General features: G+C 34.9%; 4 protein-coding genes across 4 annotated transcripts; 2 read left to right on the top strand and 2 right to left on the bottom strand.

Moving 5' to 3' along the window:
* The first annotated feature begins 710 nt into the window (after window positions 1-710).
* LOC140884981 (protein MHF1 homolog) lies at window positions 711-2530 on the top strand. Its single transcript, XM_073291890.1, has 4 exons — window positions 711-941; window positions 1084-1155; window positions 1899-1982; window positions 2240-2530. The coding sequence occupies exons 1-4, from the start codon at window positions 836-838 to the stop codon at window positions 2413-2415; spliced, it is 438 nt and encodes a 145-aa protein (XP_073147991.1). The 5' UTR covers window positions 711-835; the 3' UTR covers window positions 2416-2530.
* A 1934-nt stretch (window positions 2531-4464) lies between these two features.
* Window positions 4465-6783, bottom strand: LOC140882211 (large ribosomal subunit protein eL8y-like). The gene is made up of 5 exons (XM_073288056.1): window positions 6548-6783; window positions 5314-5483; window positions 5091-5219; window positions 4910-5002; window positions 4465-4768 (listed from the first exon to the last, which is right to left on the bottom strand). Exons 1-5 carry the CDS (start codon window positions 6618-6620, stop codon window positions 4637-4639), a joined length of 597 nt encoding a protein of 198 aa, XP_073144157.1. The 5' UTR covers window positions 6621-6783; the 3' UTR covers window positions 4465-4636.
* Window positions 6784-7648: 865 nt separating this feature from the next.
* Window positions 7649-13527, top strand: LOC140884060 (uncharacterized). Its single transcript, XM_073290725.1, has 7 exons — window positions 7649-8002; window positions 9346-9865; window positions 10558-10711; window positions 11842-11886; window positions 12115-12280; window positions 12441-12811; window positions 13117-13527. Exons 1-7 carry the CDS (start codon window positions 7808-7810, stop codon window positions 13436-13438), a joined length of 1773 nt encoding a protein of 590 aa, XP_073146826.1. The 5' UTR covers window positions 7649-7807; the 3' UTR covers window positions 13439-13527.
* Window positions 13528-15178: 1651 nt separating this feature from the next.
* LOC140884480 (homeobox-leucine zipper protein HAT4-like) lies at window positions 15179-16982 on the bottom strand. The gene is made up of 4 exons (XM_073291254.1): window positions 16614-16982; window positions 16122-16432; window positions 15922-16001; window positions 15179-15804 (listed from the first exon to the last, which is right to left on the bottom strand). Exons 1-4 carry the CDS (start codon window positions 16954-16956, stop codon window positions 15492-15494), a joined length of 1047 nt encoding a protein of 348 aa, XP_073147355.1. The 5' UTR covers window positions 16957-16982; the 3' UTR covers window positions 15179-15491.
* Between the last annotated feature and the right edge of the window lie 5034 nt (window positions 16983-22016).

Below are 22016 nucleotides of genomic sequence, written 5' to 3'. Positions count from 1 at the left end.
CTTCCATATTTTATCATAAGGGTTCGTAAATTTACTGATTATCTCCAACTTTAATTAATTTAAATATCTATTTTTTAACCATGTATATAAAAAATAACTATGAAAAAAAATACTTTTGAATAAATGGTTAAGGTCTTAAGGATATGCATTTAAGTTCAGTTTGATTTGAGTGATTAGATATGTATACTATATTATAATACTTAAAATTTTTATAAAAACTATTTTTGGTATGATGTGAGGACACCAAAATTTTCTTCCAATTTTGCCCCTTCATTGCAGCCAAACCTTCAGAGCAGTTTCTGCCATTTTGTCTTCAATTGGAAATCTAGCTGCTCACTCACATGCATTTTTGGAGCACAAAATTTTAATATCATACATTATATTACACACGCAACGCGTGTGCTCCGTAACTAGTATAAATAATATATAGATAAGTAATGTAATGTAAATAAAAATAAATAAAAAATGATAGTTAATTTATTATTTGATTTGATTGATTGATTATAGTTTATTTTATTTGATTGATTAAATTTTATATAAATATGATAAATTATCATTTTGTTTTTTTATTAATAAATAAAATATGAATAATATTATTAATAAAAGTTAATATAATAATTTTAATTTAATAATTTAATTAATGTAAAATAAATAAATAATACAAGGCAGGCGAACGCAATATTAAATTATACCAAGCAATACAATTCCAATCCACGTGAGTGTCTTTATCCGTTTCCCGCGCACAATTTATGGTCCCTCATCTTCCCCCAATTCAAGCAACAGAACCCTACAATTTGATTTCAGTTCTTAAATCGAAACAAAGTAACGCGGCATAATGGCTACAAACGATGTTGAAAGAGAAGAGGAAGAAGATGAATCTGTTGATCAGCTCCTGCGAGATCGATTCCGACTCTGTACCATCACAATTGCCGAAGCCGAAGGTTGCTACTTTTCGATCACTGTAATCACTTCCATTGTCCATGCACAGATTCACTCTGTAACGACTTATACAATAATTATCAATGTTAGCTTCAATGACATCGTTCTTTTTGCCGATTTTTTCTTCGTTTAATATTTTTGCAGCAAAGAAAAATGGCATGGAAGTTTCTCCACCGATTATGGCCTGCGTATCCGATTTAGCCTTCAAATATGCGCGTAACTCTTACGCTATACCTCTATGCTTTTTTTTTAATTTTCGAATTTGCATTGCCTGATATTGATATGGACTGTGCATTCCCAAATTAACTAAAGGCAGATATAATTTCATTTTGAAAATTTTATGTACTTCAGTGTATATCTGTTTCTTTTAAGTGTCTTGTAAGTAGGCTTTATTCAATGCAGGGAAAAACTGGAATAATTCTTGACATCTGGATTTATGTTCTGTTTTATGGGTTTTGAAGAATTCCCTGGATTGACAGGACCGAATCAGGATCCGTATTACTGATTTTCACTTTTCCCCGACTGTAATTGATCTCCAAAACACTGGGGACTAAATATTTGTTGAAAATTATTTATGATGGTTCGATGATTATGCTGAAGGATATTCATCACAGTTTGCCAATTGTTCAATCTCTTGTCAAAAGTAGCTTAAACCAATGGAGGATTCACAAGGAGAGTTCTGTATTTATATGTAATCAAAACACTCGGTTTATTTTCCTGTTAATGTCAAGAGTTTAAATTTTTTCCCAGAAAATGAGTGGAAATTTTGGTTCAGAAGCTTAAGCTTTTCCCAACTTAGTTAGCAAAGGATTAGAAGAATGATGAGTATTGATACATATGAATTCCATTTTACATATGAGAATCCCTCAGTTGACACGTCTATGTTAACTTCGTAAGTTGATCAAATAGGACCACCGGCTTTTCAGTAACGGGTTAACACCATTCTTCTTGAAAAGCAGAACAGTTGGCAAAAGACCTTGAATTGTTTGCTCAGCATGGCGGTACTCGCAAGTCAGCAAGCACAAAAGATGTCATTCTTTCTGGTAAGATTTTGATAAGTTATATGAAGTGTTGTGCAATAAAATTCAAAATCAACTTTGCAATTAACCAATATTTTGTATGTGTCATATTTTTTGGCTGTGATTGTCGATTAATTTAAACATATAACTACATTGTCTGAGACCATATATACTTCCATAGCTAGACACTAACCAAACTGAGTTCGATTATATATTACTGTCCCACGCTCAGTTATGATATTTGAAGTTAGTATTCCTGAGATTGCTTACTTTTGTTTCAGTGCATCGTAATGATCATCTTGCTGCCTCCCTAAGGTCCTTTTGCTATGATTTGAAACAAAAGACGCCGCAATCTGAGAAGAAGAGAAGGAAGATCCTGAAAAAGGAGGACAAATCAGCTGCAGAAGTTCTCCATATTGTCGATCCCTTGCTCAAAAACACAGGATCATTGTCCTAGGTCCCAACATTTTTCGAGTATTAAACAGCTTAGACATATATATTCTAGTTGAATATTGTTATTGCAATTTGTGAAATGGCTTCTGATTTCAAATATGCAGTGTACTATATTGGTGAACCGGTTGTATATTTTAATGTTTTTTAGTTTTTAAATGTATGATATAATAAACTCAGAAACTATGCTAAAATGAAAATCTTATCAAATATAACTGAACAAAATTTTAATTTTAATAGCTAAAATATACCAATATGAAAAAATAAATAAATAAGTTAAAAAAAAAGACGATTAAAAAACTATCCCAGGCAAGCAACTCGAATTACATAGTTTAACTAAATCAAACTGGTTTCTAGGATTGCATTCAAATTTCTTTGTTTCAATTTGCACCCGTGCTTCAAAGAATCTCTTTCAAAGAGAGAAAATGAGAGGTAGCCGTTTCCGAAGAAGCCCAAAATGATATACATTCACTTACAAAATAATAAATGCTAGGGTGAGATCGAGGTAGGCAGCATGGTTTCTGCACTCACATGGTCAGTACCATTTTCATCAATGGTAAACAATGGATTTATGACTTCATGCTTGGTTGCAGCTTGATGAAGCATTAAACAAGGTTGATGGATCACAAACTGAATTGTCTCGTCATCGTGGCCAGGAAACTCCAATGGCTTCAGAAACTTTAAGAAACTGTATAAGAAAGGTAAATTTTGAAAGTTCAGCGAGTCCTGCCAACGCGAGTGGTGATTCTACTCAAAACCAGTTTCAGTACATACCAGTTACCACTGCTGTTTGGTGTGGATTTGAGTAAGCCATCCGGAGATGATCGTGGCATTGAAGGAAGATATGCTAGTGTTCTATATATGTAAACATATATAGAGATTCTTCTCGAGGAAAATATCACTTTAACCCACAGCTTGTGATTCCTTCTGTGAATCCATCAATGACCATGAAAGCATCTGGAAAAAAGGTAGTTGCAATTCTGGTACATTTCTTCCTCTATCAGTAGCCCCTTAAATCATTAGCAATGGATGGCAAAATGGAGGCAAAGATCGTAAAACATCTTCGGAGCTAGAAAACATGGAACCTCAACCTAAAGGAACGAAAAAGATGCTTGGTAATTGCTATGCAACTTTACATATTAGCAAAAACACCTATTTTACTATAACATATGCGAGGCATTTGCAGAAGACTGCCCATGAAAATTGTGTGAAAAAAAATGCATATGCATGTAGCATACTCTCATGCCACAAAACATGCTCTCATTTGTCAAATCTTTCAGTGCTGCTAAGAATTGGTTCACAATGTCCCTAACTGATTGCTTGTATTATTTTTTGATGTATTCACCAAAATTGTTATGCTTCCTCCAATATAATTTTGCTCAAAAGTTCATAAAATGATACCACGTAACTTACAACCTCTATTGTTAAGGGTAACAATGTGAAATTATCATAATCTTCATTATTTGAACTCGTGTTTAAGTTTTGTGCCCATTCTGATGAATCATTTGAGCTGCATTTGTGGGTTTTCTCTAAACTATTTGAGCTGGAATTGTGGGTTTTCTTTAAACTATTGGACTTGCATCCTTTTTCGGTGAAACTCGTATTTGAGGATCTGGCAGCCGTTTAAAGTTTCATATTTTTGCATGATATTGTAATTAGTAAATAATCGTTAAAACTTACAAGCGGTAAACAAATTAGTTTAGATTAATACGATCATCTTTTATAACAAAAAAATCATACTACGAATATCCATCTTGCGTATGCAACCAACTTCATTTAAATTGCATTTTGATTAATGGATTTTAAATTTATAAAATAATACCAAATAATTAATTTATTTAAGTAGACACAATAGAGTAATATTTCTCCCTCAAATTCAAATCTTGAATTAACCTTATAGACAGCAAAATCTAAGGGAAATTTTTTTGTTACTAAGCCAATAAATTAATAAATAGTCAACATTAAAATCTTAATATATTAATGCAAAATCCATACCAAATACTGTTAATTATTCTAGAAGATGTTCAAACTCGGAAATAAAATTGAAGCGACGAGGGAAAATTAACATGAACCGGTGAAATATCGTGATCAAAGCTTCAAGTTTCAGAACATTCAGAGAATAAGAAATGACTCCATTCCATCAAAAGCAGGCAATAATCCAGTAACAAATCAAAACCAAAAGCATTGTCTAATCAAAATCTGGGAAACATGTATATGACAAAAAACCCTCAAGTCATCCTTTGTGCAGCCTCCTTGGCAAGGAGTCTTTCTTTGGCTTTTGTTTTGGCTTGAGATTTTGAGCCCATAACGCCTCCTCCCCATTTCTTCCTAGTCTCATCATACTTGTCATTAAAGTTGGCCTGTAAGAAAAGTAGATAAAGTAAATCATATCAACATGGTGGGGTGGGGTGTCCTAGAAATTTAATAATAACTATAAAATTTATCACATACAGCTTCTCAAAGCTGCAGAAAAATTATAGCTTTTTTGGTAACTCTATTACCTTGATAGCTTCCAAAATTCTGCTGAACTCCATCTTGTCTTCATTCTTCACAGAGGTCAGACACAAGACAGCCGCAGTCTTCTTGTGAACAATCTGCAAAATACCACACACAAATAAAATTAAGTAGGCATCACATATATTGCCAGGGATTGACCAAATCCATGAGATAAGAATCACTTACAGTTCCCAACCTAGCCTTCCCCTTCACAATGCAGTATGGAATTTCCATTTTCCTGCACAACGCAGGGAGCCACACGACCAATTCGATTGGATCCACATCATGGGCAATAACAACCAACTGGGCCTTGTTCTGCAATAGAAGTTTTATTGCACCATCAGTTTCCAAGTGCTAGTATATTTAGTAGATGAAGTATGTACATCGAGAAGAAGACTAACAAATCCACCTGCTCAATCAAATATGTCACATGGTTTAGCCCATATTTCACAACAATAGGCTTCTTAACTTCCGGAGTTTTTCCTTCAGCTTCAGCCTGAGCTCTTTTCAGAAGGCGTTCTTTCTTCTGAGCTTTATCCTCGGGCCTGTATTTGAGCATCATCTTGAACAGATTTCCCGCTGCAAATTCAAAACAAACATATTTGAATATTTGATTGAGGTTATCTTGCATTCCCTCAGCACCATCAACAAATATAATACAAGCACAATATAACACAGCCTCAGGACAACTTTTCACTTGCGTGAATACACAATGGAATATCTGCAGGAACAGGTGATTTTATGCGGAGAAAAACTCTCGGTGTATTTTTGTTTGATATGTTCGGACGAACATCTCATTTGGGAACAGTCCGAACAATCTCTGTTTTTAGACATCGAGTTTAGGGATTTATAAGATGATCTAGAAACACTATATATAATAATCGAACACCACTGAAATTGGCTCTGGTCAGCTCGAGTGGGACTGTGAAGCAAAGCTAGAGACCAGACCACGCTCCACGGATTAAAGATCTCCACTCCAATTTAGTAAAGATGAATACTAGTGACCAGAATTGGATTCATCAAGTGAAAATCTAGTTTACTGGAAAATACTAAGCTTATAAAAATCAAAATTTTCTGGAAAGTTGAAACATATTTGTTCCATCACATAGGTACTTTGTGATTCCTCCGTCAGTATCTGTTTACTTGTAACACATTATTAAAAAAGATAAATGCATCGTATGTTTTTTATAAATAATTATACTTCATGGTATGTTTGAGAGCTGAAAAAATTTTATCTTTGCCAAAAGTCAAGACAGGCAGTGGGTTAGCAGATTAAAAATTTACAAAGAATCGCTCAACACAACACTCATAACACAAAGCATTCCACTTGACTCCTTCGCAAACTTGAGTGACAGTGCACTATACTTGGAAGAAACCATTGAAATGGCCTAGAACTAAATGTATAGTCATGTAAGCATCTGAATCGTAAAACACGGAAGAAAAAAATGTTCAACCAGAACAGAGTCACCACTACGCATCACACCAATTGGCATAAAAAACAGACAACCAATCAATTGAACGAAACAATATAGTACAAGCATCGCACAGACTAAGATTAACACAAAATGTTTATCTAATAAATAATTGCTTGAAGAAACGAAATCCAACAAAAAAAGTAAGACATTTAGAAAAGGGAAACATACCCAAGTTCTTGTCTAGGGTCTTGGAGAACTGATGAATGGGCGGCGGAACCTTCAATCGCTGCTTCAAAATCATCTTCTTCCGTTGAATCCGCACCACTTGAGGCCATTTCACGTATCTATGGAGATCCTTCTTCGGCGGCAAAGCTCCTCCTATTCCGAATTGCTTAGGACGTTTCTCGTAGAGTGGATTGACCACTTTTTCCGCCTTCTTCTTCGCAGCAGCCGGCAGCTTCGCGCCTTTCTTAGGAGCCTGAAAGAAGAACTCAAATTATTATGGCACGAACAATCTATGCACTAGGAAGAGGAAAGAGAAGCTCACCATTTCTCGATTTGCAGCGGCTTGATGAACGACAATTGAACCCTAAACCTGATATTTATGGGAGCCATACTGGACCTGCTGAAAGGGCCCAACTAAAGTGGAAATTTAGCCATAATGGGCTTCATTATCGGACCCAAGTGTAAAGCCCATCAGGCGGCATAAAATACTTTCTCCGACGGTGAAAATGAAATTTTCTGAGGAAAATTTTCTGCCAACACTAATCCCAATCAATTTACTCATGATTTGGCAATCTAGATTATTATTAATTCTTTCATTGTCTTATATCTTTCTACATCTCGTAATCTTTAAATTAATAAATTACATAATCTACGCCTAATTATTAATTGAGAAATGCTTACAAAAGATATTGGCAGATAAAATGTATAATATGAAGGAACGTAAATTAAAATGAACTTACCCAACTCAAATATCAATGTCAAATAAATAAAGAGGACTGTTATTCACAAACTGTTTTTTTTTTTTTTGTTACACACTCCATTTTAAGTTTTATATCAACATTTACAATGATACCTTTTAATTGATTGGTTTATTTCTTTTAGTAAATTCCTTAGTAATTTCAATTTTAAAAATAAGCTATCTAATCTAAAAAATTTTAGTGATTCCTTTCAAAAAAAAAAAATTAGTGATTAAAGATTTTAACATTTGGATAAATAAAAAAAATGTTTTTACTTTTATAACCACAAGCTGTAATTTTAAAGAAAAGTTATATATATATATTTTTTTTTGAAAAAATACGCTTTAAAACCCTTGTTGGGGTTCAAAAGTAGCGGGCTCGGGCCAGGCCGGGTCGGGTCTACATGGCCAGCGAGGGTTCGAAAACGGGCTCTCTGAAGAAACTTATGATGGTTCCCGCCTCCTTTTCCAGTATCAGTACGCTAAATTCACCGCAGAACGCGAAGAGTCTGTTTTGAAGGAAGAAAATGAGAGGTCTACCGTTTACGAAGAAGCCCAAAATCGAAATTGTGAAATTAGAAGAAGAAGAAGAAGAATGTGGAGACGGAACATCGGAGGAACGGAGTTGGAAAGACCAGGAAGCAGCACTAGAAGCCCTTGTTGAACACCGTACCAAAGAAGTCGAGCAGCTTCGTGATCGCGTTGCTTATTACAAGTCCCAGGTTTTCTTTTTCTTTCCCAATGTGAACTCTTTCGAGAACAACTTTTATACTCTTTTGTTGGATACAAGGTTTTTTTGGGGATCCTAAAGATTTGAACGTGTGCCTGTTTTGGGTGTTTCTTGTTGTTTTTATTAATGTACGCTGTAAAGTGAGAAGTTGGGGGGGTTGGGGTTTTGGAAGTCTGTCTTCTTTTTGCTGTGTTTATGTTTAGAGACACTTATTTATGGGATGTCGCCACTCATTGAACTTGCTTTACATGGTGATTTTATCGTTCAGATTACATGCAACTCCAATGTACTAATGCCCTCTTGTATGATGCTTGATAAAGTTATAGGTAAGTGCAATGCAGGTGCAGCAATTTCAATATTGGAGATTCTATTGTTCCTTTACTAGCGATCGTTAGTTGTTACAACATAGTGACAGTCAAGTATTCAACATTTTAAGGGTAATGATTGGTGGCCCAAATATTGTAGGAAAGTGTGGGCTGTGATCTTGTTATTTTGGATTCAATTATTGGATTATGCGTACATCTTGTTGGTACTTGGTACTAATGTTAGGCTCAAGCTCTAGTTATTCAGAGATGGCAAGAGATATTCTTTGTATATAACAGTGTCGGCGTAGCACGGACCAAAGAGACTAGAAAAGTGAAATTAGTCTATCCTGTGATGCACCATAAGCCTCATATTTTGCAAACATCTGATGGCAAAGACCAGATGCAGGGACCTCCTTTTTGTCTCTTTTTAAACGTTCAACGGTTTTTAATTTTGTACTTCTTTAAAAATAGTCACATGCATCTGCACTAATTTCTCCTACATAATTCACCTATGGAGCCTAAGGTTTCCATCATGCCATATGAGTAAGCAAGGTACTCAACCATTCCCAATCATTACCCTCTTTTTTGGAAAAGAATTTGCATTCATGCAAATAAGTGTGACTCGAACAGTAAACCTATGAAAAATCAAGAACTCTATTGCGGGGCTATTTGGTGACCGCCCCTAATTATTTGCCCTGATCGATGTTGTGCTTTAACACCTTGATTTTTGTAGTGTAAATTGACTTGGAGCATGTGCATGAGGTTGGTTACGATCATTATAGTATGTAGCGTGGTGCATGATCATTTTTGTTTTGATTGTTGAGTTCCAAGTTATTCCTCCGCCCTCTTAATACTCTTCCTAAAAGTAAACTTTTCTCAAAATAATAATACATTCACTTAACAAAATAAAAATTGCTAGGGTGAGAGATGAGGTAGGAGGTAGGCAGCATGGTTCTGCACTCACATGGTCAGTTCCATGTTCATCAATGAGAAACCATGGATTTATGACTTTATTTATGTTTGGTTGCAGCTTGATGAAGCATTAACAAGGTTGATGGATACACAAACTGAATTGTCTCGTCATCGTGGCCAGGAAACTTCAATGGCTTCAGTAACTTTAAGAAACTGTATAAGAAAGGTAAAATTTGAAAGTTCAGCGAGCCCTGCCAACGCAAGGGGTAATTCAACTCAAAACCAGTTTCAGTACAAACCACATCTGTTTGGTGTGGATTTGACTAAGCCATCCGGAGATGATCATGGAATTGAAGGAAGATCAGCTAGCATTTTATGTAAACAGGGAGATTCTTCTCGAGGAAAATATCACTCTAAACCACAGCTTGTGATTCCTTCTGTGAATCCAAGCACATCACATTCAGTGACCACGAAAGAATCTGGAAATAAAGTTGGTGGCAATGCTGGTGTATTTCTTCCTGCAACGATAGCCACTCAAATCAATGGCAATGGATGGCAAAATGGAGGCAAAACTCGTAAAACATCTTCGGAGCAGGAAAACATGGGATCTCAACCTAAAGGAACGAAAGAGAAGCATGGTAATTGCTACCTTACTTTACATATTAGGTATCATTCGGGTTATACTCTATTTGATTTCATGCATTACCAAAAGCACTTATTTTACCATAACATATGCGAGGCATATGCAGAAGGCTGCTCTTGTGAGGAAAGCCAAGCAGAGAGTAAAGAATAAATCAAGACATGTCATACACATAATTTATGTGAACCTTGCATAGTTCTAAGGAAATATAGCAGCTACAGAAAACCAATCTGTGAAAACTTATGCATGTAGCATACTCTCGTGCCACAAAATATGCTCTTATTTGTTAAATCTTTCAGTGCTGCTAAGAATTTATTCACTCCTTCCATAACTGATTGCTTGTATTATTTTTTGCTGTATTAACGAAAATTGTTATTTTCGTCCAAAATATATATGTTCTCAAATGGTTATAAAACGATAGCACTAACTTACAACCTCTATTGTTGAGGGTAATTATATGAAATTATGATAATCTTCATTATTTGAACTCATATTTAAGTTTTATGCCCATTCAGATGAAACGTTTGAGTTGGATATGTGGGTTTTATTTAAACTATTGAACTTGCATCCTTGTTCGGTGAAAATTGTATTTGAGGAGTGTGATCTGGTAGTCTTTTAAAGTTTCACCTTTATGCATGATATTATGGCTCGTAAATAATATTATACACGATCATATCTTTGTGAATACAGAGAAGAAAGAAGATAAAGACTTGGTTCCGTTGATCGGGAGCATGACTTCATCACCAAGATTCCATTGCCAGGCTGTTCTTATATCTAGTCAACACAAAAGAAGGCTGAGAAGCCTTGAGCTTTGTCCGACGAATGATAATTTATTTGTGACCAGGTGATTTGATCTTTCCTGATTTCTCACAGGAATAACAAAAATTATAATTGATGTAGATCGTTGCCCTCTTGACTTCATGATACAAACTAGGATGTTGTGATGTTGGTTGCTCTGTGTGAGAGAAAATTAAAGCAAAAATTTAATTTTTTTATTTTGCTATTATGCATAATATCAGTAGCTTTGCATGCCACTGGTTCAATAATCTACACATTGCCTGGAATGCATATTAATTAATAGCTGTCTCAGCACATATGAAAGATTTGAGCCATGAGAAATTTGCCCATCAATCACGTGCTTTTAATGCTTCTTTTATGTCAAATATTAACAAAATGATTGCACTGTAGCACAAAAATAACCATAAACAGTTGATGATCTCTGCATCATGTTTAAAGTGCCCTCTTCATTTTTTTCTGGAGGATTTTTTGTGGCTTTCTGGTTCAACTGCCAGATTTGTGTTTTCACAATACTATCAAATGATTAAAATCCAAAATTCTTGCTCTTTGGCAGACCTAATATTAATGTAAAATATTATGTGTAATTTTGTACTCCACTTTTGGCAACTGGATAAGTTGGATTGGTGGACGTGGTGGTGACATGCATGATATCTCAACAAAGCCATGCACTTTATGGCATGTTTAGTTTTTGTCATCATTTTCTTTGAGAATGTATATTTCAAACATGTCCATGCTTTACATGGCAATCAGAGATTGTATGCTCAATTTTCCTTGTCAGTATTGCCATGCTTTGTTGATTTTATTATTTTCCTTCGTCTATACTATAGTTTTGACTGTTACATTTAATTAAGAAATCTGGCAATATGTTTCAGTCACAAATTATCAGAAAGAGAACGCAATTGCACCCATTGCATTCGGCCATGTCTTGATTTGAACATCAGATTATAATTTTTCTTTCACTTTTTTTACTTATCCTCATAAAGATAATTTATTTACAGACCACCATGCACTGGCCAACACTATTAGATTCCGTTTTGTCATTTGCATTTTTTAAAAATCTTATCTGTTGTTAGCATTGCAGATTTTCAATTACGTATGACTAAAACCTTTTGGTCTTAAACTGCCTCATAACTCTCTTGTTGGTATTTCCACTTGATAAGTTTGAATGATTTGCAGTGCATTGGATGGAGTGGTTAATCTTTGGCAAATCCAGGGGAAAGGGTAAGTATTATTGAAGCAAATTTAGTCGCATTAGATCTCTTTGATCTCATACTTTTGTTCCTTTATGATGCTTCAGTATGCACATTTCAATCATGACTTGGATACTAAGTACTAAAACACGTTTCATTGTTTCAGTCTTGGATTGTCTGGCACGTGTCTTTCAGTTATTACTTGGCAAGTGACGTAGATTTATAACTTGAACTGAACTCTTAATATAAAAAAGTGCAGCGCTGGTGTCGATCTTCTAAGTATTTCTGAATGTCAATCAGACAAGCAAAGGAGATGGCCAGAAGATATAGCTTGGCATCCACAGGCAAATAGACTTTTTTCGGTTTATACTGCTGATGGTGGGGATTCTCAGATTTCAATCCTGGAACTGAAAGAAGGAAACAATGTAAGGATCTCAAGTCATGGCTCTTATCCTGTAATGCTGTTATTGTAAAGTGTATATGTGCGTGCTGCAATTTAGTGGCAATTGAGTCAGTTTTTTATGCACTTTATTTTTAGTTACCATCTCTGTGAAGTCGACCTCAGTTTCAGTTTTGGTTTCATAGAAAACACGAGTAAGCTTTCTTGAAGACAAGCCTCACGTTAAAGGCATAATCAACAGCATAAACTTCATGCCGTGGGTCAAAACATGCTTCGTTACTGGTGGCAGCGATCATGATGTAGTCCTTTGGATCGAACATAATGAGGAAGGCTCATGGAAACCTAATTCATTACATAGAAGTTTCCATACCAGTGCTGTAATGGGTGTTGCTGGATTGAGGGATAAGAATGTTGTAATGTCTGCTGGTGCAGACAAAAGGATAATTGGATTTGATACATCATCTGGGACAGTTGTTTACAAGTATCAGACTGAAAACAAATGCATGAGTGTTCTACCTAATCCATGCGACTTCAACCTCTTTATGGTTCAGACAGGGTAAGTTGTCTTAAAGCTCTTGTTAACAGGCCATTTATTATCTTCTTTTTTTTCCCTGCCAAGCACATATGACTGTACTCCAGGCCGCCTGCCGACGCATTCAAAACATTTTGAGATTTGTTTTGACAACCATGGCTGAGTCAAGATTAGGCAGTAAATCCAGCCAAGTTCAACTAGTTTTTATTCAATTTGAGTAACTTGTCAAGCTAGGCCAACTTTTTTCTCTCTTTTTTTTTTAAAATTATTATTATTACCATCTGAAGTACTAAACCAAATTCAACACAATGTGATGTTTGTGTTTGCAGGACCCCAGGGCGGCAGCTTAAACTATTTGATTTCAGAACGAAGCCCCAGGAGATCCATGGTCTCGGGTGGAACCAAGAGAACAGCGAATCACAGTCGGCACTCATCAGTCAGGCGTGGTCTCCGGATGGTGTCTACATAACTTCTGGCTCAGGGGATCCCCTAATTCACATCTTTGACATCAGGCATAATGGTCAGAAACCATTGGAGTCACTAAGAGCCCATCATAAACGAGTCCTTAAAGCTGTATGGCACAACACTCTCCCTCTCCTCATTTCCATTTCTTCAGATTTGAACATTGGACTGCACTCATTGATCAAATAATCTTGAACCTGCCTGCCCATTGATGCTGCTGGCATATGCTAGCTTTGTGGGCATGAAATTGTTTCGAGTTTTATATTGCACATCACTATTCACTATTGATACACAATACAAATCACATGCAATCATTTGTTACCCTATTTTTAAATTTCAAAAAATAAAAAAAAAAGTAAATTTTTTTTAAAAGATTTTTAACTAATTGTGTTATCATGGAATCAATTGATTGAACCTAAGATTCAAAGGGATATGATTAGCAAACTGAAAAAGTCAAAAGATTTAGTTTTATATAAATGTTAGGTGTTTCTCGAAATAGTAAGAACATAAAATATTAGAGAACTGACACGTTTGTTGTCCAGTATATAAATATATGGATTGCCAATAAGCCCCTCAACTAATTAATTATTCACGGCCCCCACCATTACATATGATTTGTCACATCTAGATTTACGGTTTATTTTTTTTTTTTTGGGTTCGGATTTTACTGTTTTTCCGGGACAAACATCTTCTTCAGCTAGGAGAAAGCTTAAATTTGTGTACACCTGTATGAAAGATCTATGCTACATGCCTACATCACTAAATGAAGAACTTAACAAGAAAATACCCTTTTTACATCAAAACAACATAACGAAATATAAAAATTGCCTTTTAATTATATGAAAAAATAAAATAAAATGGAAGTTCACATTTTATTGGATGGGTTAATGAGATTTTACACTATGGATATTATTCAAATCATACATTCGATGATCAATATTTTTACACATGAGCATAAATAATGAATTATTATTAATGTAACAAATCATGCAACATTATATTTATAGTTTGAATAAAAGGGATTTGGGTTAATGGACACGAATAAACATGAATAATGAGGGATGTGTTTAATTGGTTAAATTAAATGACAATAATAATTGATAGTGACGATAAAGGGGAACCTAACTTTAACAGACACAATCATAAATATACCACTTTTGTCCACGAAACAAATTACAAAAATAGAGCGCATTCTCTCCCACGCCTGCCTCACGAAACTCATTAATACACCCTTTCCATAAAGCATGCCTTGAAGCGCGGGACATCCCAACAAACTTCCACCTATCATGCTTCTCTATCCAACAATTTTTTTTCCACTATTTCCCCCAAAATCTTACATCCTATCCTCTTCTCATTATTGGTTGGTTTGAAAAATATACTCTCCTCTTTTGTCCTTCTTCTGTCTATTATTTAATATATATTGATCGAGTCATTCATTATATTATATATACGTACGATTGTCTCTCAATATATCTATTTTTCAAATTTATGGCAATGTATCAACTATATACTTTTTAAATTCACATGAAACTTGAGTGAGGAAACAAATATTGGTGTAGCATGAACATTCTCAATTTCTTGCCAATTACCCTATTGATCTTGTCAACAAACCTAATAATTAACAGAAGACTTTATTAATTATTCTTGACTAAGCCTTTTCCTAAACATACAATTTGAGGTAAACATCTTGACTTCAATAAAAGTATATTTTCGAGATCTTCTTAAGATATCTAATCACAACTATATCATACTACGATTTCAAAATAATGTAAACATTTTTCTCAGTGTCCATCAAATTAAACGTCAAATACACTACAAATTAAGCGTAAATTGCATATACGGAGGGAAAATGAAATTCACATAATGAAATAGCAAGTGTGAATGAGAAAGAAGTTAACAAATTAGAATGGATTGACTACGTACAAAATATTGGCCATGTATGTTCCAAGAAAAAAAAAAAAGGGAAAACAAAGGATCCATACAAATCGAAGAGCTTCATTTTCTTTTTGGTCTTTTTCTTCTCTTTTTTCCAATCTATTTTCTCTACTAGCTAGCTATTTACAATCTCCCCCAAAGTTGACAAAAGATGGGCTAAAAAAGTTGCCCAAGCTCAAGAATCCCACAAATCAACATCACGCAATCCCTCATTCCAATACCAACGCATAAACTTGATAAAAAAAAACAAAAAAAAAAAAACCCTCCCATGCATAAATCAAATGTCGCTGAAAATCCAATCTATTCTTTAAGTACTTCTCCAAGGGTAAAATCTAGGTGTAGTAGACAAAGGAAATGGAGTAGGGTTCGGGGTGGGTGTGGAATCTATGTTAGGGAGGTTGGCGCCATTATTAATTATCTCCGGTGCGGAGGCGAGTCGTTGGCGTTCGCAAGAGGGGCACATGGTGAGGGTGGTGGCCATGTAGAATGGGTTGGAGTTGGGAGTCTTGAGAGCTCTCAAATCTTGCAACTCTTTGTGGAGTCTTGCGTTTTCTTCGCTAAGAGTCTCGCAACATCTCTTCAAGTACTCGCAATCCACCTCGTTTTGCTTCAACTTGGTCCTGCATGCATATTCATGTGCCACATATATACATGTTAAATATTAGACGTGACATATTGAAATATGTTTAATGAAGGAATATATATATGTATGTATGTATAAGAGGATAATAATTAACCTCGCTCTTCTGTTCTGAAACCAGACTTCTACTTGTCGAGGCCTCAGATTAAGCTGATTTGCTAGAGCTAGCTTTTGCTTCTGCAACACAAAAGTTGAAAAAATGGAAGCACTTATATATTTTTACAAAAGAGCTAGCCAGAAAACCCATTAGAGATAAGAGTTGTTTTGTCAAAGAAAAATCCAATCTTTTTGACTCACGGGATTTAGAGTGGGGTGTTCTTTAAAGCTTTGTTCAAGAAAAACAGACTGTTGTTTGGAAAGTCTCAGTTTTTTTCTTGTGTTGCTGCCATCATCGTCGTCACTTGCTCTGAACGATTCTCTCTCGTTTCCCGTGGCTTCGAATTCTGATCTCTTGTTGCCAAAATCCATCTGGAACAGTGACCCTTCTTCGCTGTTCGCCGTCGAGACTTCCTCCGCCGCCGCCGCCGCCGCCGCCGGTAGTCTGTTCACGTCCAGCCGCCTCGTCGCCGTCACCCCTTTGTTCCTCGAAGAATCATTTTCGGAGCTCCCTGCAAAAACCCACAAAAGATTAATTAAACAAAATAAATTAAAGATTGGCTCATCCCAAAAAAAAAACTACTATATATAGTACTGTTCTTAGTCAAAAGAATCACCGAAACTTCTGGAGATTGACGCATAAAATATACAGCAATCACATAAAAAAACCATTAATGGAATTGTTAAAAGTACCATTATCGGAAGACCAAGGTAAAGATTCAATCTGGCGAGGAACAGGAGAAAAAGGGAGAAGATTAAGCTGAAGCGATGCCTCCCCTTGATGATCACCATCACTGCCAAGTACTCCTTGATCTGATGAATGATCATGATCTTCTTTTTTACCATTTTCTTCATCGAATCCTCGACTACTTTTCTCCATTTCTTGATTGAGTCTCAAATCCATGCCCAAGTTTAATCCACCAGTACTCGACCTCTTGATTTTGGTAAATGATCTCCTCGCCTGATCTTGAGCGCTGTTTTCTTGCAAGAACTTCATGGGTTCCGATGCATCTCCTAATCGTAAGCCTAATTCCATAGCTCATAACACAAATCAGTACTGGAGAAATTATCAATTAGCTAGAGAAAGCTGAGATGAAGAAAATGAGTGGAAAGAGTCTTTATAGAGAATTTTATCCATTATATGAATTTATTTAATGGCAAAGAAAGAGAAGGACAAAGGAGTAGGAGTAGACCAAACATGCACAGGGTCCCTTTACTTGTTCCCTTTCCAAATTAATTGTTTATATATGTCTATAATTTCCACTATTTTATTCTATTTATATTGACTATTTTTCTAGTTAGGTGCATGACACATATTCAAAATCCAGATTGAAATACACATATTTATTGTTGAAAAAACTAGAATCAATAGAAATTGGGAATTAAGGGAAAATTAAATAGTATAGAAAGAGATCTTTCAGATAAAGATTAAAAACAGGGGTGGTTTTTTGGTATACCGTAACAAAAATATCGATACGAAAAATTTATACCGGTACCGATACTGAAATTTCGAATTTTGGTATGGAAAAAATTCATATTGATACCGTATAGATGTCGAAAAAAATTCAATATACCGAAAAAATATTTGTATATCGAAAAAATTTCGATACGATATCGGTATAATTCGATATTTTTGTATGGTATGTCAACCCGAATTAAAAGCACTTCAAACTAGTATGATGTAAGATATTTATGCATAACTTTTAATGTAGAAAAGATGTGTGACAAGTCGAATCACATATTCTATAAAATATTTATGTGAATATTTTATGATGTATATGAAATATTCAACAACAATCGTTCATAATATCATATCTCATCGTATCTTATATATAATAAATGAGACAGGCTAAGTTAAAAATATAAATAAAAAAAAGGTAGAAGAAGAAGAATATACCAATTTTGCTTTTTATTATATTATATATATATATATATATAATTAGTTGATAGTATATTAATGAGTGTTTGTGAGTAATGGTGAAATGTCATTCACTTTTGCTCCTTTTTAAGGTTTTGGTGTGTGAATAATGGAGCATTAAGAATAATAATTGTGATGATTAGTATAATGAGGTCGTTTGACCGACATACTTATGTAGACAAAGCGCACACGTGAAAGTCTCCAATTTTTATGTGGCCCATGCCATGTTCCTATTACAAGATTTTGGGGGACCCTTATCAATTTCCCCATTCAAATCTAATTATTATTTTTCTATATTAAATTAAATAACTCGAAAAATAAAAAATAAAAAATTTTGACAACTTTGCTGCTATAGCCAAAACAGATATATATTTTGATTGTGGTATATATTCTATTCTAAAGAGAACAAAATATTAAAGTAGTATTTTCATATTTTGTATGTATTCGCCTCCCACTGCATTTATTATAAATTATAATTATTTAATTAATATATAAATATGGTTAAAAACTATTTAAATTATACAAAAATTCAAAAGCAAACCAAGGAGTGAAATAAGAAGAGCTCAAGCTTACCCCAAATCACTCACTACTCTTGCCCACCGTGATTCATGCTTTGTCGCATACCATTCACTCTCTATTTTATGTTGTTATTCTAAAAATGAAAAAATAATGACTTTTCATTGCAATTAATATCAATAATAACTCCAAAAGCATGACATTTGCTGAGTTGAACATGGTTAATTTCATGACTTAATAATTTAAAGATATGCTTTGATCCACATATATAATATAATGCATCACTTGACCTAGAACTATCCTGAAAAAAAGGATAGAAAAAGAAGAAACTAGATAGGGATGTTTTTTACATCTTCAATCAATTGACTCACAAACTTAAAACATAATTTTTAGAAACAAAAAATTTTCGAGATTTGCGAACCGTCGCAAATTTGTATTTGCAACGCTTTTGAAACGGTTTATCCTATCGTCGCAACCCATTTCCCATTATTTTCGTTTTTTTTTAAATATTTCATTCATGTTTTTTTAAAATATTTCATTCATTTAAATTGGAAATTCAGAACGTCAGGCTTAGTTGTAACAATAAATAGTCGAAAAAATCATAATTTAAACATCTAGTAAATCCTTGTTTAGCCAAAAAAAAATGCGGCACTTTGTTTAAAATAACTTATAAAATCTCCTTAAAAAAGCGTTATACATTATCATCTTAATTATGGAAATTGGTATAATTGGAAGTGCTGTCCTCTTGTATATGCAATAATTGCAGCAGTGATCTTTTGCTTTAATTTATTTCGATGAGTCCTTGTCACACTCACACACGAGCCACGGCCCGTGGACACCAGATCAAAATATTGCAGAGATTCTCAGAATTAATCGATCCATTCGAAAACTTTGAGGTTTCTTTTTTGTTTTTTGTTTTTTAGTATTTTGCTATAATTATAATTTGGGCTGACATTATTTGGTTTTTATAGTTGACAACACTAAATGTTATGTTGGGTTGAGTCCAGGTAAAAGATCTGTTTCATATGACCCAAACCGCCAAACGTACCAGGAGGCAGGAGTGCACCAAAACCAATATATATTAATTACTGATTCCATAAAAAAAAAACAATATATACTGTATTTATATATATTTAATTCATCTTAATTTATTTCAGGAAAACCCAAATTACATCGGACCAGGAGTGCACCAAATTATATGAATTCTTCATATGAAGTATGGAAAATTTAAAAACACATTATTTTTCGTAAAGTACGCGACACAATAAGATTTGACATCAAATGATATGAAATCTTCGTCCTCAATATGTACTCAATAAATAAATATCTTTGAAAAAAATTTCATCATATATTCATGTCTAGGTTTGAATATGTTGCTGTATGCATGTCAAGAAAAAAAAGATTAGATATATATGAAATTGAGCAGGGGACAAATTAATAATTTCACAGCTACGCCGCCTATGCCCTTATTTTAAACGATTTACAATTAATCCAATACTAAGGTTTGTGCCAATTCCCTAAGATAGAATGGACTGTGGAGTGTGGAGGCCAGAGGAAGCAAGATTTTGCAGGATCAACTTTGTTATTTAGAATTTATCACTGTCCTCTAAAATAAGAGGAGTCGTTACGGTAAAATTTTATGAAAGATAAATGCACAAAAGAGTTGTCTTGAGTAAGAGTTGACTCAATTTTCCTATATATATAGACTAAAAGAGGATAATATTATCTCCATGCACTGTTAATTCATATATGATGTAGATCTCAATTTTCACATTATTCATGCATGATTTCACTCAATGTATGCCACGGAATTGACCCTAATCTCTTGAAGGATGATCTAAATACTAACCAACCAACCTTCGTATCACAAAAATATCCGAGTTCAACCTATCTTAAGTGTAGCAATGTAACATTAATTATACCCGTATATTAATTGTTGGGCTTTGGCCCAACTAACTCTAATTTTCCAGCCCATTTATAAGGCCTTTTGTATAAAGCCTTTTCCCCATCCCTATTCCTTATCGGCAGATTGAGATTGGAGAGAGAGTGAGATCGATTGAGAGAGAGCTTGAGCGTAGCCGCAGAAAGAACTAGTGTGTTCTTGGCTCTCTTCGTGAGCGTTCCATCTTCCTCTCAGGTGACCTTGTGTCCTTCGTTTTCTCCTTGAGCCTTGTGTTGCTCTGTGTGAGTCTCTCTCTCGTTCCTCCTTGGTGTCGTTGGATGTTCTCCTCTGTGTAGGCTGTTCAAGCGTGAACAGGGGCGTGGGAAATCCTTGTGTGCCTTGCCTTGGCTTGCTGGTTTATTGGAGAGACGGTTCTAGTTATCTGAGCCCGAGGCTCGCTGCTTCCCATTTATTTTTATGTTTGTTCCTTGTTTACTTTCTGTTCTTTTCTTTTCCCTGTTTGCTGCTGTTGTTTCCTTTTTTTTTTTTTATTGCAGGTTAGGGGAACAAAAGAAGTAAAGAAGACAATGGACGAAAAGAGGTTAACAGTGGATACCTAACAGTGGTATCAGAGACACTGTGGTCGAGTCGCTGATTTTTGCTCGTCGGGACTGCAGCCTCGCCGGTGCCGGGACAGCAGCCATCGTCGTCGCTGGACAGCCCTTGTTCCGTCTTGCCGTGAGCTTGCTGGTCAGCCGCGACTTTGAGTCGTCTCGTTAGTTTTACTGGTTCGTGGGATTGAAACTCTTACTTAGAATTTTGCTCTGATAAATTGTCTTGAACCTCTTTTATCGCATTTGTAGTAGCCGCTGGCCGCGGTTTAGGTTCTGGGATTACGTGCTGGTAGAAACCTAGGAATTTCTTGCTTACTTGTTGCTTCCGCTGTGTTTGCTGTAATCTGAAATTTGTGTTGTTTACTGCCTTTTCTGTGAGATGTCGTTCACTGGTTTTAATCTTGAACCTTTTAATGGGAATACTGATTTCTCAATTTGGCAGCAGAAAATGAAAGGAATTTTAATACAACAAAAAGTTTTCAAAGCAATAGATTTGTCGTATCCTGCTGCCGAAACGGCTGAGAAAAAAGCTGAAATGGATGAATTTGCTTACTCCTCTATTATCTTGAATTTATCTGATTCTGTGCTAAGAAAAGTGGGTAAACTGAAATCGGCCAAAGAACTTTGGGAAAAATTAGAAGAGCTCTATACGGATACTTCCCTGCCGAGTAAATTGTTTTTACTTGAAAAATTTTTCCGTTTCAAACTCGATTTGAACAAGGACATTGATGAAAATATTGATATGTTTACCAAACTAATTCAAGATATTAAGCAAACAGGAGATAAACACATTGATGATTACACACCTATTGTTCTCTTGAATGCTATTCCTGATTCTTACAGTGATGTTAAATCTGCTATTAAGTATGGTAGAGACAATATAACATTAGAAACTGTTGTGAATGGTCTGAAAAGCAAAGAGATTGATTTGAAAACCAATAGGGGTGGTAATAATTCTGGTGAGGCTATGTTTGTTAGAGGAAGGTCTAAAACTCGTTTTCAAAGACATTCAAACAACCAAAATCAATCATATGCCAAAAACAGAGGTAAGAGTAAGCAAAGATCTCAGTCGAGGCCTAAAAACAGAAAATATTTTAATTGTGGTGAAACAGGTCATTACATTAAAGATTGTTCAAGGCCTAAACAAAAACAAAACCAGAATTACA

This window comes from Henckelia pumila, chromosome 2, assembly GCF_033568475.1.
Source record: "Henckelia pumila isolate YLH828 chromosome 2, ASM3356847v2, whole genome shotgun sequence".
Taxonomy (NCBI): domain Eukaryota; kingdom Viridiplantae; phylum Streptophyta; class Magnoliopsida; order Lamiales; family Gesneriaceae; genus Henckelia; species Henckelia pumila.
This window is presented reverse-complemented; position numbering and strand designations above follow the sequence as displayed.

What these genes read in the sequence shown, in the direction of transcription:
- LOC140884480 (XM_073291254.1), bottom strand. Translation starts at nt 16,956, where the DNA reads ATGGAATTAGGCTTACGATTAGGAGATGCATCGGAACCCATGAAGTTC. An exon ending in ACCTTGGTCTTCCGATAATG is followed by an intron (nt 16,433 to 16,613) that starts GTACTTTTAACA and finishes GGGTTTTTGCAG; the next exon opens with GGAGCTCCGAAAATGATTCT. An exon ending in AACACCCCACTCTAAATCCC is followed by an intron (nt 16,002 to 16,121) that starts GTGAGTCAAAAA and finishes TTTGTGTTGCAG; the next exon opens with AAGCAAAAGCTAGCTCTAGC.
- LOC140884060 (XM_073290725.1), top strand. Translation starts at nt 7,808, where the DNA reads ATGAGAGGTCTACCGTTTACGAAGAAGCCCAAAATCGAAATTGTGAAA. An exon ending in TTGCTTATTACAAGTCCCAG is followed by an intron (nt 8,003 to 9,345) that starts GTTTTCTTTTTC and finishes GTTTGGTTGCAG; the next exon opens with CTTGATGAAGCATTAACAAG. An exon ending in AACTGAAAGAAGGAAACAAT is followed by an intron (nt 12,281 to 12,440) that starts GTAAGGATCTCA and finishes TTGGTTTCATAG; the next exon opens with AAAACACGAGTAAGCTTTCT.
- LOC140884981 (XM_073291890.1), top strand. Translation starts at nt 836, where the DNA reads ATGGCTACAAACGATGTTGAAAGAGAAGAGGAAGAAGATGAATCTGTT. An exon ending in TTTAGCCTTCAAATATGCGC is followed by an intron (nt 1,156 to 1,898) that starts GTAACTCTTACG and finishes CTTGAAAAGCAG; the next exon opens with AACAGTTGGCAAAAGACCTT. An exon ending in AAAAGATGTCATTCTTTCTG is followed by an intron (nt 1,983 to 2,239) that starts GTAAGATTTTGA and finishes CTTTTGTTTCAG; the next exon opens with TGCATCGTAATGATCATCTT.
- LOC140882211 (XM_073288056.1), bottom strand. Translation starts at nt 6,620, where the DNA reads ATGATTTTGAAGCAGCGATTGAAGGTTCCGCCGCCCATTCATCAGTTC. An exon ending in GACCCTAGACAAGAACTTGG is followed by an intron (nt 5,484 to 6,547) that starts GTATGTTTCCCT and finishes TTGAATTTGCAG; the next exon opens with CGGGAAATCTGTTCAAGATG. An exon ending in GAATTTTGGAAGCTATCAAG is followed by an intron (nt 4,769 to 4,909) that starts GTAATAGAGTTA and finishes CTTTTCTTACAG; the next exon opens with GCCAACTTTAATGACAAGTA.